Genomic DNA, 15,889 nt, shown 5'->3' with positions numbered 1-15,889 from the left:
CCCATATTACTACAATTTTCATAGATTGGTATGTCAATTGTTTTTGTTCTTTTTAAGGCTTTTTTTTTTTTTTAAGTAAGCTGTAAATAATGGAAGGTTACAAATGGTATTTTAGGTATTTGAGGAATGAATTCAAAAGGCTTTCCTAACCTTGTTTCCTTATTTAATTTTAAATATACACTAAGCATTTTTGAATGTGACTCAAACAATATCTGAAATCTCTTCAGTCTAATACAATGTTATATTGAACATTGCATTTTACAGCAATTATTGCTCAATTTCAGCTAAAATATGTCTGCTGCATTACATCTACATTCTAAACATCAAAGCGGTTTATCTTAAACATTTGGAGGAGTTGGGAAGGGGGTCAAATTTTTCTTTTTGGTCCTCATAATACTTTTAATTTCTCCAGTCTTTTCTGGTGTACATGGCAAATAGTTTTGAAGACTTCAATTTCTGGCTTCAACCCCTTAAGTGACCCTGAACACAAATTATTTGGTTCAGGTGTGTTTGATTAGGGTTATAGCTGAACTGCCATTTTCCAATGGTGCATTCGAAATCAAATACTTCCCTACTATACGGGAAAATTAAAAACGGCAAAACAGGATGTTTGAATTCATTGTATTTGAAAAACTAGGCAAAAAGTACCTGGATGTACTCCCTGCAAGATTCTGAAGTGCGCATTCGATGGACCCTTTACTATCCCATGAGGCCATGGGAAAGGATTTATGAATGGCAGTAAAGCAACGCAACTGATGCTGGCAGGTCATGTGACCGTAACAACATGGCAGATATGTCTGATTTTCATTCATACTACCCATATTCACACTATATTGAACATACGTTCTTAACGGTCATGAAACTAAAGTCCAGTCCACATGACACAAAGCTGTCTTGTCATTCTATGGAATAGATATATAATAGATAAGAGAGTGTAAAAACTCTGGCTTGGGGGTTTGGAATGACTGTGACATAAAGGTGAATACATTATTTTTTATATTATGAGTATAAAATGAGTCAAAGCCACAGATTTTACTGTTTTAATAAAGTCTGAGGATTACACTTTCAGTTTCATGAATAAAAAATTTTTAAAAAAGTGAATTTACTGAAAGGAAATCAGAAAAGAAAAGTAAGCATTCATTTAAAACGTACACGGAAATACTCTTATGGGCCTCGATGTGGTTGCACATGTCCTGGAATGTGTTTTAACTAAAAAGATAAAGACATCACACATGGCTCACAGATCAATCATTAATATCAGATATATTTTAGCACCTGAATACAGCTGTCAATCCCAACACTGACCGTGTGAAGGTCATCATGTTGTTCTCCAGGTCAGAGGTCATAAATCATTTCACAGATATAACACAGTGCAGCTCATGTATATCCAGTTCACATGCTGTGCCTCAAACTCTAAATATCTGTCAATATTTTTAGGCATGTTGTCTGAAGATTAAAGTTTACTGCTGTAACAACTACATCAACAAAGTTCATAGTAAAAATGATATAAAACATGAACATAAAATACTTTAAAAAATCATCATATAATAAATGTTAAGGATTCACATTATGAAGTATTTGCAGAGTTTCTGCAGGTTTTATGAATGTACATTTAAGACTTTTTTTTGAAGATCTTTTTAATTTAAGGAACTAACTGAAGTGAACAAAATACATCAATATGGTCTATAAATGTCTACATGTCTTGTATTAGCAATGCTTCGAAGTTTGAAAATACAACAGATCTCCATTACTTTTTCATTTAATAAATAAATAAAATAAAGCATAACGGTCACCTAAAAATGAAAATCCTGTCATCATTTACTCACCCTCAAGTTTTTCCAAACCTGTATGTGTTTCTTTCTTCTGTTGAACACAGAAGGAGATATTTTGAAGAATATGGGTAACCAAACATGATGACTTTCACAGTAAGGAAGTCAATGGTGCCCCACAACTGTTTGGTTATCCACATTTTTCAAATGATCTCCAAACAATAAAATATAGAAATAACTTTTACTTCACATTTTGATCAAATTGCAAAAAAAATAATAATAATAATAAAAAAAATATATTTTTATTATTATTGGCCCTTTTTCCAGTGCAAATGTCATTTACTAGAGAAGCAAAATGACTAAAATGAAGTGTTTATGATTAAAACAAGAACAAATATCCAATGGGCTCAGAAAAATCAAACAAGTTCTTATCCCCTTGTGGCGAGGGGGGCGTGGTTCAGCGAGGTCTGCAACCGGAGAGAATAGCGGGAGACGCTTGGTAAGTGAGTGGGTTGATTACAAATCACGAACACCTGTGTCTCATTCTAGTGATTGGCGCGGAGACGGGATAAGACGCCGTGAGAAGCAGGAGTTGGTGAGAGAGAGGGGAACTGCTGACTGAGGCGCAGCGCGCTATCTAGAGTGAAGCCCTTGTGGATTGTGACTACCGAATCTGGAGTGAAGCCCTTTGTGGATGTTTATGTTGATGTTGTTGCGCTCTACACAGCCTTTCTGTTGAACTTTATTCTCAATAAAAGCTCAGTCAGCAGTTGTTCGTCGACCCAGACCTCTTCCTTCCCAGTCACGAACTTTAACTGTACTACACTGGTGCCGAAACCCGGGAAGGAAGACGGGAGTACGCCGCCATGCAGCCATCGTCCTCCACCCCATTTGCGGACATCATCGCGTCCCTCGCGGTCCTGCACCAAGAGCAACAACAGGCCCTGCTGGGTCTGCGCCAAGACCAGGAGCGGTGTTACCAAGCCATCCTCCGGACCCAGCAGGAGGACCGCGAGGCGTTCCGGAGCTGGATTGACCGGGAGGTTCTTCGGGAGCCCCGCGGGCAGCCAGCTGTGCCTGCCCACCTGCCGTTAAATAAAATGGGCCCACTGGATGATCCAGAAGTTTTTCTCGAGCTCTTTGAGAGGTCCGCCGAAGTGTGTGAATGGCCGCGGGACCAGTGGTCTATGAGGTTGGTCCCGCTCCTCTCGGGTGAATCACAGGTGGCGGCACAGCAGCTGCCAGTCCAGAACCTCCTGGTCTACGACGACCTGCGGCGGGCCATCATCCATCGGGTTGGCCGGACCCCGGAACAACATCGACAACGCTTCCGTTCCCTCGACCTGGGTGAGTCCGGCCGGCCCTTCATGGTGGCCCAACAGCTCCGGGACGCGTGCCGCAAATGGTTGCTGGCTGAGGGAAGCGACGTGGATCTGGCCATCGATCGCATGGTGCTGGAGCAGTTCATCACTCGCCTCCCGGAGAAGACGGCCGAGTGGGTCCAGTGCCACCGCCCCACGTCGCTGGACTCAGCCATCCAATTGGCGGAGGACCACATGGTGGCGTGCCAAGGGGTCGGCGAACCCCTTCCAGCTGTCTCTCTCTCTCCTTCTCTTTTGTCCCCCTCTCTCTCTAGACCTGTCCCTCTTCCCAGGTCTCGTCCGCCCGGCCCACCTCGCGTTCCGCCCCGGGGGCGGGGCGGGACGGCCCCAACGGCGCTCTATGGACCCCAGGGGGGCGGGACTCACTGCCGCCGGGACGGGCCCCTCTCCTGCTTCTCCCCTTTCTCCGCGTCAGCCGTTCAGCCCACTCTCTGCCACAGGAGCGGCGGGCAGGTCTGGGCCGGCTTGTTGGCGGTGTGGGGACCCGGATCATTTTGTGGATAAAGGTCCGGTTATGGAAGTTGGGACCATGATCCGGATCCCCGACCGTCCACAAGCTGCCCCTGGTCAAGCTGGCGAGTACCAGATACCTGTGCGTATCAAGGGGGGTACCTATCAGGCCTTGGTGGACTCTGGCTGTAACCAAACCTCGGTCCATCAAAGCCTGATTTCATCTGGGGCATTGGATACAGGCCGCATGGTTGGGGTTCGGTGTGTGCACGGGGATGTGGTGAAATATCCTGTAATGCCCGTCATAATTAAATCCCGGGGACAAAAGCATAGTGTTGAGGTTGCAGTTAACCCGCACCTCCGGCATCCGATAATTTTGGGAACAAATTGGCCGGCGTTCAGTCAATTATTGGGTTATTTATGCTCGGATGCCTCTTGGGAAAAGAAAATGCGGGGTAGGCAGGCGCGAGTGCAGGCGGGAGAGACTGATCAGGGACCGGAGAGCGCTGCTGCAGGGGAACAGAGTGAAGCCGGAAGACTAATTCTTCCGGAGCGCGATGATTTTCCCCTGGAGCAGTCCCAGGATGAGACGCTAAAACATGCGTTTGAAAAGGTCTGTATGATTGATGGTCAGCCTCTCCAGCCTGCATGTCCGCTTGCTTATCCATATTTCGCGATTATAAAAGATAGGTTGTACCGAGTGACCCAAGACACTCAGACAAAAGAGGATACAACCCAGTTATTAGTTCCAAAGAGCCGCAGGGAAATGCTTTTCCACGCGGCTCATTCTAATCCGATGGCGGGGCATTTAGGACAGACGGCGACACTAAATCGGCTCATGACCCGATTCTTCTGGCCGGGCATTCACGAGAATGTACGCAGGTGGTGCGCGTCTTGTCGTGAATGCCAGCTGGTAAACCCACCGGCCACCCCAAAAGCGCCATTGCGCCCACTCCCATTAATGCAGGTCCCCTTCGAAAGAATTGGTATGGACCTCATCGGGCCATTAGAACGATCAGCAAGGGGACATCGCTTTGCATTAGTCATTGTTGATTATGCAACGCGATATCCTGAGGCAGTGGCGCTCCGCAACATTTCCGCTAAGAGTGTTGCGGATGCACTGTTTCGTTTAATCTCCCGAGTGGGGATTCCAAAAGAAATCCTCACTGATCAGGGCACGGCGTTTATGTCACGCACGTTACGCGAACTGTACGAATTACTGGGCATTAAATCGGTTCGTACCAGCGTCTTTCACCCACAAACGGACGGGCTGGTCGAACGTTTTAATCGCACGCTTAAATCCATGATTCGTAAGTTCGTGCAAGAAGACGCCAAAAATTGGGATAAGTGGTTAGAACCTCTGTTATTCGCAGTGCGAGAGGTCCCGCAAGTCTCCACGGGGTTTTCCCCCTTCGAGCTTCTCTTTGGACGCCAGCCTCGCGGGGTGCTGGATGTCCTAAGGGAGGCTTGGGAGGATGGACCATCTCAGGCCAAAAACGAAATTCAGTATGTGCTGGACTTGAGAGCAAAACTCCACACTTTGGGGCGGCTATCAATGGAGAATTTGTTACAAGCCCAGCACAAACAGAGCCAGCTGTATAACAGACGATCTAATTTACGCAAATTTGCACCAGGAGAGAAAGTACTTGTATTGCTCCCTACTTCAAGTTCGAAATTACTTGCAAAGTGGCAAGGACCCTTTGAGGTTACACGGCAAGTGGGCGAGCTCGATTATGAGGTGGTACGGTCTGACAGGAGGGGGCACGTCAAATTTATCACCTCAATCTCCTTAAAAAATGGAATGAGGCAGAATCAGTGATGCTGGCGACGGTGATTAGCGGGGAGGATGATCTCGGGCCAGAGGCGAATGTAAAAATTCAATCCCTCGCTCTGACCCCAGGAGGAGATCACCTCTCGCCCTCCCAGCTCACTGATCTATCTAAGTTGCAAGCGGAGTTTGCAGACGTGTTCTCTCCCCTGCCGGGGCGTACCAACCTCATTCAGCACCACGTCGAGACGGAGCCGGGCGTGGTTGTTCGCAGCCGGCCGTACAGATTACCTGAGCACAAGAAAAAGGTAGTTCAGGGCGAATTAGAGGCAATGCTTAAGATGGGAGTAATAGAAGAGTCCAGCAGTAACTGGGCGAGCCCGATAGTTTTGGTCCCCAAGACCGACGGCTCGGTCCGTTTCTGTGTGGACTATCGCAGGGTGAATGCAGTGTCGAAATTCGACGCGTATCCAATGCCGCGGGTGGACGAATTGCTTGACCGGCTCGGTGCGGCTCGATTTTATTCGACACTGGACTTAACTAAAGGATACTGGCAGATCCCCTTGTCGCCTTTATCCAAAGAAAAGACAGCTTTCACGACGGCGTTCGGATTACACCAATTTGTTACCCTTCCGTTCGGGCTGTTCCGGGCACCAGCTACCTTTCAGCGACTCATGGATAAAATTCTCCGGCCCCATGGTGCGTATGCGGCTGCCTATCTAGATGATATTATTATCTATAGTAATGATTGGCAGCGGCATATGCAGCATGTGAGAGCCGTCCTGAGATCGCTGAGAGGGGCTGGGCTCACGGCCAACCCGAAGAAGTGTGCGATTGGGCGCGTGGAGGTAAAGTATCTGGGCTTCCACTTGGGGCATGGGCAGGTGCGGGGGGGTGGGGGGGGGTTCTGCAGGCCGGACGGCTGCAGGCCGGAGGTCTGCAACCGGAGAGAATAGCGGGAGACGCTTGGTAAGTGAGTGGGTTGATTACAAATCACGAACACCTGTGTCTCGTTCTAGTGATTGGCGCGGAGACGGGATAAGACGCCGTGAGAAGCAGGAGTTGGTGAGGGAGAGGGGAACTGCTGACTGAGGCGCAGCGCGCTATCTAGAGTGAAGCCCTTGTGGATTGTGACTACCGAATCTGGAGTGAAGCCCTTTGTGGATGTTTATGTTGATGTTGTTGCGCTCTACACAGCCTTTCTGTTGAACTTTATTCTCAATAAAAGCTCAGTCAGCAGTTGTTCGTCGACCCAGACCTCTTCCTTCCCAGTCACGAACTTTAACTGTACTACACCACTACTGACAGATATTTATTCTTGTTTGAAGCATAAACTCATTATTGTTCAGTTTCTCAGAAAACAACACTTCATATATTCATTTTTGGTAAGTAAATCCATCTTGATTTAAAGATGTAATACTGAGGAAGAGTTTTTGCAGTGCATGCAACATTTAATGGCATGACTTCATGAATTTTGACCCTGTTTCACAGACAAGGTTTAACCCTAGTCCCAGACTAATATGCATGTTTGAGCCGTTTTAACTGAAAGCAACTTGCACTGACATATCTTAAAATATACATTGTTTCAACTTAAAGGGTTGGTTCACCCAAAAATGAAATTACTGTCATTAATTACTCACCCTCATGTCGTTCTACACCCGTAAGACCTTCGTTCATCTTCAGAACACAAATTAATTTTTGATCAAATTCAAGAGGTTTTTTTTTTATCCTCCATTGAAAGCAATGAAATTACAGCATTCACTGTCCAGAAAAGACCGTTAAAACAGTTGAAATGACTAAAGTGTGTTAACCTTAATGTAATGAAGTGACGAGAATCCCATGATAGACAGATCTAGGCCGACACTATGTTGCTGTCAGGGATACTTTTTGTACACAAAAACAAAACAAAAATAATGACTTTATTCAACAAATTTGTCTCTCCTCAATAAAATCCTTGGAATGACATTAGGGTGAGTAATTAAAGGAGCTCCATGTAGGAATGACACCCAGTGGTCGAAACAGGTACTGCAGTTCAATTTCAAAATATTGTTTGTCCCGCCCCCTCGTTCAAAGACTCGGGTGGCCAGCTTGAGGATGAGCAACAAGAGGGAGCACAATTGACAATGAAAGCTGAGGAGACTTACACACTGTATGCTGATGAGTTGATTTATCTGTTTTAATATGCTGTTGTTCATAGAGATATTTAGATGGATTCAGAGGCTTTTTAGGTCAAGTAGAATCTGTGATTCTCTGACCCAGTTTGTTTGCTGGTTTTCATGGCTGTAATACGTGGTGTTTTCCGCCAACTGGCAACCTGTGATGTCGAAATACTATTGAATAAACTGGCAGCACACGGTTTCGCACAGACCAAAACAAAAACAGACATTCCGACACGGAACACACATTTCAAAGTAGAATATCTGGCTGTAGCATTGTTTTCTGAGAAACGAGTAGGTGAACTTAGCATGTTTCCTAAATATCTGCAAACATACAGGGGTATTTTTATTCTTTTTTATTCTTAAAGTGAAAATCTTATAGCCCATTTAATGAGAGAAGTTTCATTTTTGGGTGAACTAACCCTTTAAGATTACACCAGTAATATTTTTTTTTCAAACTAAGGTCCAGTGTTGTGCCAGTTCATACCTAAAGAGAACTAGCTCAAAGTTCAGTTCACACAGATGATAATGAACTAGTTCATGTTCATAGTTCTTTTTTTTTTTAAATGAACTAAGTTCACATATCTAAAAATGAACTAGTTCACGTTCATTTGTTAAATTCTTTTTAAGATAGGCCACTATCTTACTCAATAGAACCTCTTTACCATCCATTACCAGCTGCAAATCACTGCAACTCCAAAACTAATCAAAATTATTGTACCAATAAACAAGAGACAATTATTATAGCCAGGAGAAAAATAATATTTACCCCTTAAATAATGTGTAATCATGATATGTAGAAATTGGAAAAAACAAGGTGCAGTCAAGGTATACTGTATGTTCAGTGAAACTTTTATTTAGCCAGCATGAACCAAATTACAGGACTTAAAAATAAGGTATATTCAGGTTCATGGGGAAAAGATCAGTCTACTGACAAAAATCCAGCATATTCTGAACGGCAGTAACTATGTAAACCAGACCAAAGTAGTCATGTACTGTAATGTAAACTTAGCTTGGGCTTACCCTGCTTAATGTGCAATACTCAACCAACACATTTTCACACCTTCAAAAGGAAGTAAACAGTGAACAGCAGGTCCTTTACTAAATGCAGTGAGCTTAACTTGGGTGGGTGTGCTTGGCGGCGGTCCTCTCTTCGTTAATGATTTCTTGCGTTCATCATTCAGTCGCAGATATTTGCCAAGATAGCTCGGATGGCGTAACTCGATGTGTCGTTTCAAATTTGAACTCGATGTGGCTGACGTACGTACTTGTTTGTTTAGTCCCGGTGGGCACAGTTTGCACAAAAACGTGAGGTTTTTTCCGTCTGAGTCTTCCTTTGTTTGTACATAAAACTCTGCTAAGTGCTCTTCAAAACTGGCTTCAGCTGTAGCTAAGTTTGAATCACGTTAACTAGTACTAGCACTAGTCATGATGCTGCACCATCAAGGTGTTTGCTGTAAACAGTCGTGTCGTAAAACCTGAGTTTTCAAATGAGCGTGAACGTGAACTGCGCATGCTGCTCATTCCTGCCAGAGTGAGCGCCGCTCTCGTTCACGTTCATTGAATGAAAAGTGACTCGTTCAGTTCAGCGTTCGGCGAAAATATGAACGCGTTCAGTGAACGTCGTTCATTGAACGCGTTCATGCACAACACTGAAGTAGAGGGACACCATCTGCCGCCACAAATGAAGAATGACCCAACTGCAGCTCTGAGGTAATTAAGCAGTTTGCTTCTGGTTTAGTTTTGCCCAAGTTTGATGTGACTGTAACCACAGACATACAGCGTTGCAGATGTGGGACTGAAAGTTGAGGCTTGTGCCAAGTGAGTGAGGCTCTTATTTTCTTGTCTTGTGGTTTGTCTGTTCCTGATCTTGTTCCTTGTGATGTTTCCCAGATACACTTATGGCCAACCTGTACCTGGTCAAGTGTTTGTGGAAGTGTGCCGTGAGCCTTTTCAATATGCTGACGTTCCAGGCGTGTCCCGCCAGTGCCTGAATAAAACTGTAAAGGTGTGACTTGTCAGACAGAAGTTTCTTTTTTCTTGACTTGACATGTGCTTGACTTGAATGTGAATATTTGTTCTGCTACCAGATGAATGTCACGGGATGCGCCTCCCAGTGTTGTGCATGAACGCGTTCAATGAACGACGTTCACTGAACGCGTTCATATTTTCGCCGAACGCTGAACTGAACGAGTCACTTTTCATTCAATGAACGTGAACGAGAGCGGCGCTCACTCTGGCAGGAATGAGCAGCATGCGCAGTTCACGTTCACGCTCATTTGAAAACTCAGGTTTTACGACACGACTGTTTACAGCAAACACCTTGATGGTGCAGCATCATGACTAGTGCTAGTACTAGTTAACGTGATTCAAACTTAGCTACAGCTGAAGCCAGTTTTGAAGAGCACTTAGCAGAGTTTTATGTACAAACAAAGGAAGACTCAGACGGAAAAAACCTCACGTTTTTGTGCAAACTGTGCCCACCGGGACTAAACAAACAAGTACGTACGTCAGCCACATCGAGTTCAAATTTGAAACGACACATCGAGTTACGCCATCCGAGCTATCTTGGCAAATATCTGCGACTGAATGATGAACGCAAGAAATCATTAACGAAGAGAGGACCGCCGCCAAGCACACCCACCCAAGTTAAGCTCACTGCATTTAGTAAAGGACCTGCTGTTCACTGTTTACTTCCTTTTGAAGGTGTGAAAATGTGTTGGTTGAGTATTGCACATTAAGCAGGGTAAGCCCAAGCTAAGTTTACATTACAGTACATGACTACTTTGGTCTGGTTTACATAGTTACTGCCGTTCAGAATATGCTGGATTTTTGTCAGTAGACTGATCTTTTCCCCATGAACCTGAATATACCTTATTTTTAAGTCCTGTAATTTGGTTCATGCTGGCTAAATAAAAGTTTCACTGAACATACAGTATACCTTGACTGCACCTTGTTTTTTCCAATTTCTACATATCATGATTACACATTATTTAAGGGGTAAATATTATTTTTCTCCTGGCTATAATAATTGTCTCTTGTTTATTGGTACAATAATTTTGATTAGTTTTGGAGTTGCAGTGATTTGCAGCTGGTAATGGATGGTAAAGAGGTTCTATTGAGTAAGATAGTGGCCTATCTTAAAAAGAATTTAACAAATGAACGTGAACTAGTTCATTTTTAGATATGTGAACTTAGTTCATTTAAAAAAAAAAAGAACTATGAACATGAACTAGTTCATTATCATCTGTGTGAACTGAACTTTGAGCTAGTTCTCTTTAGGTATGAACTGGCACAACACTGCTCTACTTTACAAGTTGAAAAACTTTAAATACCAATAAATTCTAAAATTGTTGCATGTTTGTATTCTGTAGAACAAACAATTTGTGCACTATTTTTGTTTTAAATTACATAAGTTAGAAAGATTGCATTTGTAACAAAATACGCATGTTCCCGCCATACCTCACAGAGGTATCATGGAATGTAATTGCAACAATATTACATTTAACAAATAAAGTGGTTAAATTGGGAATATAGATTTTATTTAACATACAATAGTATTAAATTGTTAAATGAGAGATTTAAAAAAAAAAAAAAAAAAAAAAAAAAAAAAAAAAGTAGTGTCCCCCAAATTCATGTCTGTGGTATTACAACAATGGATGTCGCCCCTTTAAGAAAAGGGGGAACTCTATTTGGACTTCCTGTGTGTAAAGGTCATTGCAGGTGCTGACTGATCTGAGGGGTGCATCAGGGGCACGTTCAAGCTCAAACCAGTGCGCAACGTTTTGCTACGTTTTCCGGGTTGAACAACATGTTTCCTGGAAACGGTGTGCAACAGGTTTGAGATACATTTTCTCTTGTTTGGTGGGTGTGTCAGAAATGACAGGATGTATACGAGCGGCAGGATGTATATGAACCACGCGGTATTAAAGAGACATCCTGCACAATGAGTATTAATGTAATATAAAAATACTATACTTATATATTTTGCTATTGTATTGTGAAGTGACACTTTAATAAATTTATATTCTCCTCTGATTATATAGTGGTAGGCTAAATATTACAATAGCACAACAACAGTGATCATCAATAATGATAAGCCTAATACTCACAATAAAAATAATATATCATAACAGTCTCAGAGGTAAGAAATGGATTATCCTTCACCTGAAATGTTTGTCTTTTCATGCTGAAAAGAGAGACAAATGTTGTATCACAATTAAAAGTTCCCACAAATCCCTTTACTCGATTGGGATGTTCTCTTTTATTCTGGATGGCAAGGGCAGTGACTGTAACAGAGCGTATTTTGAAGTATTAAACATCTTTATACCGATTTCATCAGGCTCTGAAAATTCTTCAAAAAGAACACAAAGAATGGCCTTCTCAGCTGCCATAGTTGCAACTCCTGCGTCATCAGAACAGGGTGTTCAACGCACCACCGTTTCCGTTTAAAAAACGTTTTGCAACATTTTGTCGGGGTTGAACGCAGCCCAGGAGTACATTCTTGTCAAAATTTAACTTTAAGAATTTTAATAATTTCATGTGTCACACTTTATTAGTGTCTGTGGTGTTATGTTGATAAGTTGCAGGGGGTGAGATCTGCTGGGTTACAAACATTTTTCCAAATATCTTCCATTGTGTAGGCCTACAGAACAAAGAAATTTATACAGGTTTGGAACATCATGAGGGAGTATGATAATTTTCATTTTTTTGTTGAACTATCCCTTTAAAAAGGAGTGAGAAACAGGTTCCAGGTTGTTTTAGTTATACATTTTTAATAAAGTTTTTCTCTAAATTCTCTTTTATCAGAGTAGACACTTCTTGTAATCCTACTTATGATGAAATTCATTATTTTGCTCAAACTTTTAATTGTTAAACTTTATTCAATATGAAGCCTGTGGTGTTACTTCAAAATGTATCTGAAATTTTTCCTACAAAGCCATTTTAATCTTATAATTTAATGTTTTTAGACTGTAAGGTGGTTTTAATCTCTTAGAGTAAAGACTATAAAAGGTTGCACGGACCATTTTTCCTGTCTTTTTTGATGCATTTAAAAAAAAAAAAAAAAAAAAAAAAAAAAAGTTTTGGCAAAAATAGGAGCCAAGATGAACAATTAAACATTTCTTTTAAAAATAAAAAGTCCTTTAAAAAAAAAAAATAATAAAAAAAAAAGTATCCATCCATCCCTACCTAAAGTTGCATACGCTTCAATTTTAACGGATATAGCATATTAAACTAATTTTAAATGCATAGCAATACATTTTATTAAAAGAAAACAAGAATTTTTACAATTTCTGCCTCTTATTTGCCACCCCAATTGAAGAATGACCCAGTTGTACTTTTGCACTTTAACAATGACTTACCATATTTTTTCACCTCAAAAACCTGGGAGATCTCTCGGTCACCAATAAAAGCCTTTAGTGTGTACATCCCTATCTGAGCCTCTGGGTTTAACTCATGAGAAAGCTGCAATATCCACCTCGTTGAGGAAACGTTTGTCCACTGACCAATCCGGTTATTATTATTGTCCTATTTGAAAAAAGAAAAAAAAAAAAAAAAAAACCTCAAGAAAAACAAACCAAAAAAAAAAAAAAAAAAAAAAAAAAAAAAAAATCCAGAAACGAAGCATCAGTGCCATTTAAAGACTTGCACCAGAGCAAATTCTCACCTCCACCTCCACCAGACTGTACTGTAAGACAAAAGCAGTAAAATTAGACATTTACGTTGCATTCATGCTGATGAAGAAACAGCAAGAAGAAAAAAAAAAAAAGAAAAAAAAAAGCTGAATATGACGACAGATAGAGGAGATCTTACCATTGCATCAAGGGGCACAAGTGTGGCATTCATGGTCACAACTCTAAAATTCACTGCAAAAGGTAAAAATGCCGATAAACACTCACATCTATTACATAATGCACTTGAACATGTAGAAAGTCCATTACACTACAAGTTCTGATCGCTTCTCATTATCAATCAAGGGTCATTCACAGCTCACCCGTTTGTCCTGGATTGTAGATGGGTTTGTCTGTTTGGATGAAGGTCAAAGGTAGGTAAGATCTGAACATGACTTTCCTCTCTTCGGTCATTTTGAAGACCCTTCCTTGAACTACCACCTTCAACTTCTGCACTGATTCTCCATCTACTTGAGGTGCCTGTAGAGAAACGTGTTGTTACAAAAACAGATGAAAATGCTGCATGTGCCACACAATGACAGACCTGGAAAGTAAAGCAGCGGTGAAACTCTGTTGAAGATCTCTGCTGCACAAGTTGAGTCGTCTTGTTTTTGTCATCAAGCAGAGAAACAGTCATTGCAAGACTCTCATTGGGTTTTAAAAGACTTGCACACAATTTGGCATCAGAGCCGGACTCAATCACTGCAGGGAACGTCACCATGAAGGATCTGTGGAAACATCAGACAGATGTTTAGTGTCAGAAATCATAAGTCCGATCCGAACTACTGTATTCATGCAAGTTTATGATCACAAAAGTAGTTGCTATAATAATACAGACTAAGAACACAGTCATTTTGCTGAATAATGCATAAACTTTGAGGAATCAGGTTAAAACTACAAAACCCATCAAAACCAATTTACTTACGGTCCTGATCTCTGTCCCTCAACAGCAAAGAGGAAAAGGACTAAAATGAGCACTTTCCAAACACAAATCTCCTTTACAGCCATAAAGAAGGATCATCCAAAACCAAGACCAACTCAGGTAACTCTCAGAAACCCTACAGAACTTTACTAAGCTCTGTTTACTGCTTGACAGCTTTTTCTCAATCAGCTGCACTGATTGCAGCAATATTTAAATGCTCTTAATTGTCTGGTGGAATTCATTAAGCTTGTTAATTCCAACATGGAATTAATTTAGTCAGTTAATTACTCCATCTCGTATAGCTTTTAAAACATAGCACATTATTTTAAATACTGCTAATGATACGTAATACATTGTAAAAGAATAATCGCAAGTCTTTTATTTCAATCTTAACCAGCTCTCAAGATGTTTCCATTGCTTGGATTTGAAGATAAAGCATGTTTCTGATCATTAAGAGCATTTAATGTTTCCTCATGACAGCTGAAACAACTTAAAATGCTCCGTCATTTTTGGCCATACAGGTAAGTGCAAGACATCATTATAAACTATAAATGGTTTATTTTTATTTGTGTACACTCACAACAACTTTCTGCTTTTGTAAAATAAAGATAATAAACAGGGTGTGCTTTCAGCAGTCTGTCTCCACAAGAAACTTTCTGAAACTCAGCGAATAACCACACAAACATGAAACACACATCTAAAGAAAGCTTGGAATGTACTTTTAAATACAATAATTCACATTTAAAACATTCTCCTGCAGTGTAATCTGTATGAAACTAAAGTAAGCGGTGGAGCGTGAATGACATGCTCCTGTGATTTGCCGTGTAAAAAGAAAAGTCAAACGAGTTAACTTTGATCAGTAACATTCTCTTTTCCTCCATAGCAATCTGTAGTAGACTAGGCCAAGTGAATCATTTCATTTAAGTAAACAATACAACACCTACAAATCATGAGCATGTAGTCAAGAAACCAACTTTAAACAACTCCAAAAAGTGAAAGCTCAAACAGCCACTGCCTGAGTGAAGTTCATTTCAGTCTTGCAAGGATTTGAAGTCACAGGACAAACAGAAATTCATGAACACTGCATCTCCCTGATTCAAACAATCACTGATGAGGCACAAAAAAAGAGGCAACAAAAGGACTGATTGTATTAAATCAGTTTTATTTCATTCATGTGTGCTGTAGCCAGTACGGAATCAAATCATTAACAGGGCATGTGTAGGTGGTCTCAAGCGCATCGCCTGAAAGAGGAACAGGAAATGAGCTGAATCATGTTAAGTGAATTCAGCCAGAGCAAAGCATGATTAGGATGATAAAGCATACTTGTTTGATAGTAGTCATAAACGTTGATGACCCCTGGATTGAGATTATTCACTGCAAGAACCTGATTCAGGTGCAGAGTGTAAGTCATGGGGACACCTTTGGAAACCTGTGAGACAGAAAGCATGAACAGCAGCACATACACATGTTGTCACCCACTCCACCCTTTAATAAAGGAAAAAAAAAACAAAAAAACAACAACACTGGTTTAGAGCAATGGTCTCACACCAAGCCTATTGGTTAATGTATTTTAAGAAATGTAATGCACGAAAACAGCCATCTGAACCCTGATTGCTGATCAACCAATCTTTTGCACTCTGCAGGACGTGGATCAATCAAGATATTTTACCTTTCATGTAATAGGACAGTGACTATTTAGAGCTGCTGCAGGGCTCAACACAAAGGACTTTTCGGTAGCACTTTATTTTACAGTACGTGTACTTTCCTGGT

General features: G+C 41.5%; 1 protein-coding gene and 1 long non-coding RNA gene across 2 annotated transcripts; one reads left to right on the top strand and one right to left on the bottom strand.

The window, feature by feature from the left end:
- The first annotated feature begins 8,633 nt into the window (after positions 1-8,633).
- Positions 8,634-10,463, top strand: LOC125272477. The gene is made up of 2 exons (XR_007185849.1): positions 8,634-9,346; positions 9,419-10,463. It is a non-coding gene; the product is annotated as an uncharacterized LOC125272477 (long non-coding RNA).
- Positions 10,464-11,227: 764 nt separating this feature from the next.
- LOC125250056 (ovostatin homolog) lies at positions 11,228-14,304 on the bottom strand. The gene is made up of 7 exons (XM_048162385.1): positions 14,123-14,304; positions 13,742-13,925; positions 13,521-13,677; positions 13,340-13,392; positions 13,194-13,214; positions 12,889-13,054; positions 11,228-12,170 (listed from the first exon to the last, which is right to left on the bottom strand). The coding sequence occupies exons 1-7, from the start codon at positions 14,203-14,205 to the stop codon at positions 12,133-12,135; spliced, it is 702 nt and encodes a 233-aa protein (XP_048018342.1). The 5' UTR covers positions 14,206-14,304; the 3' UTR covers positions 11,228-12,132.
- Positions 14,305-15,889: the final 1,585 nt, after the last annotated feature.

This window comes from Megalobrama amblycephala, linkage group LG1, assembly GCF_018812025.1.
Source record: "Megalobrama amblycephala isolate DHTTF-2021 linkage group LG1, ASM1881202v1, whole genome shotgun sequence".
Taxonomy (NCBI): domain Eukaryota; kingdom Metazoa; phylum Chordata; class Actinopteri; order Cypriniformes; family Xenocyprididae; genus Megalobrama; species Megalobrama amblycephala.
This window is presented reverse-complemented; position numbering and strand designations above follow the sequence as displayed.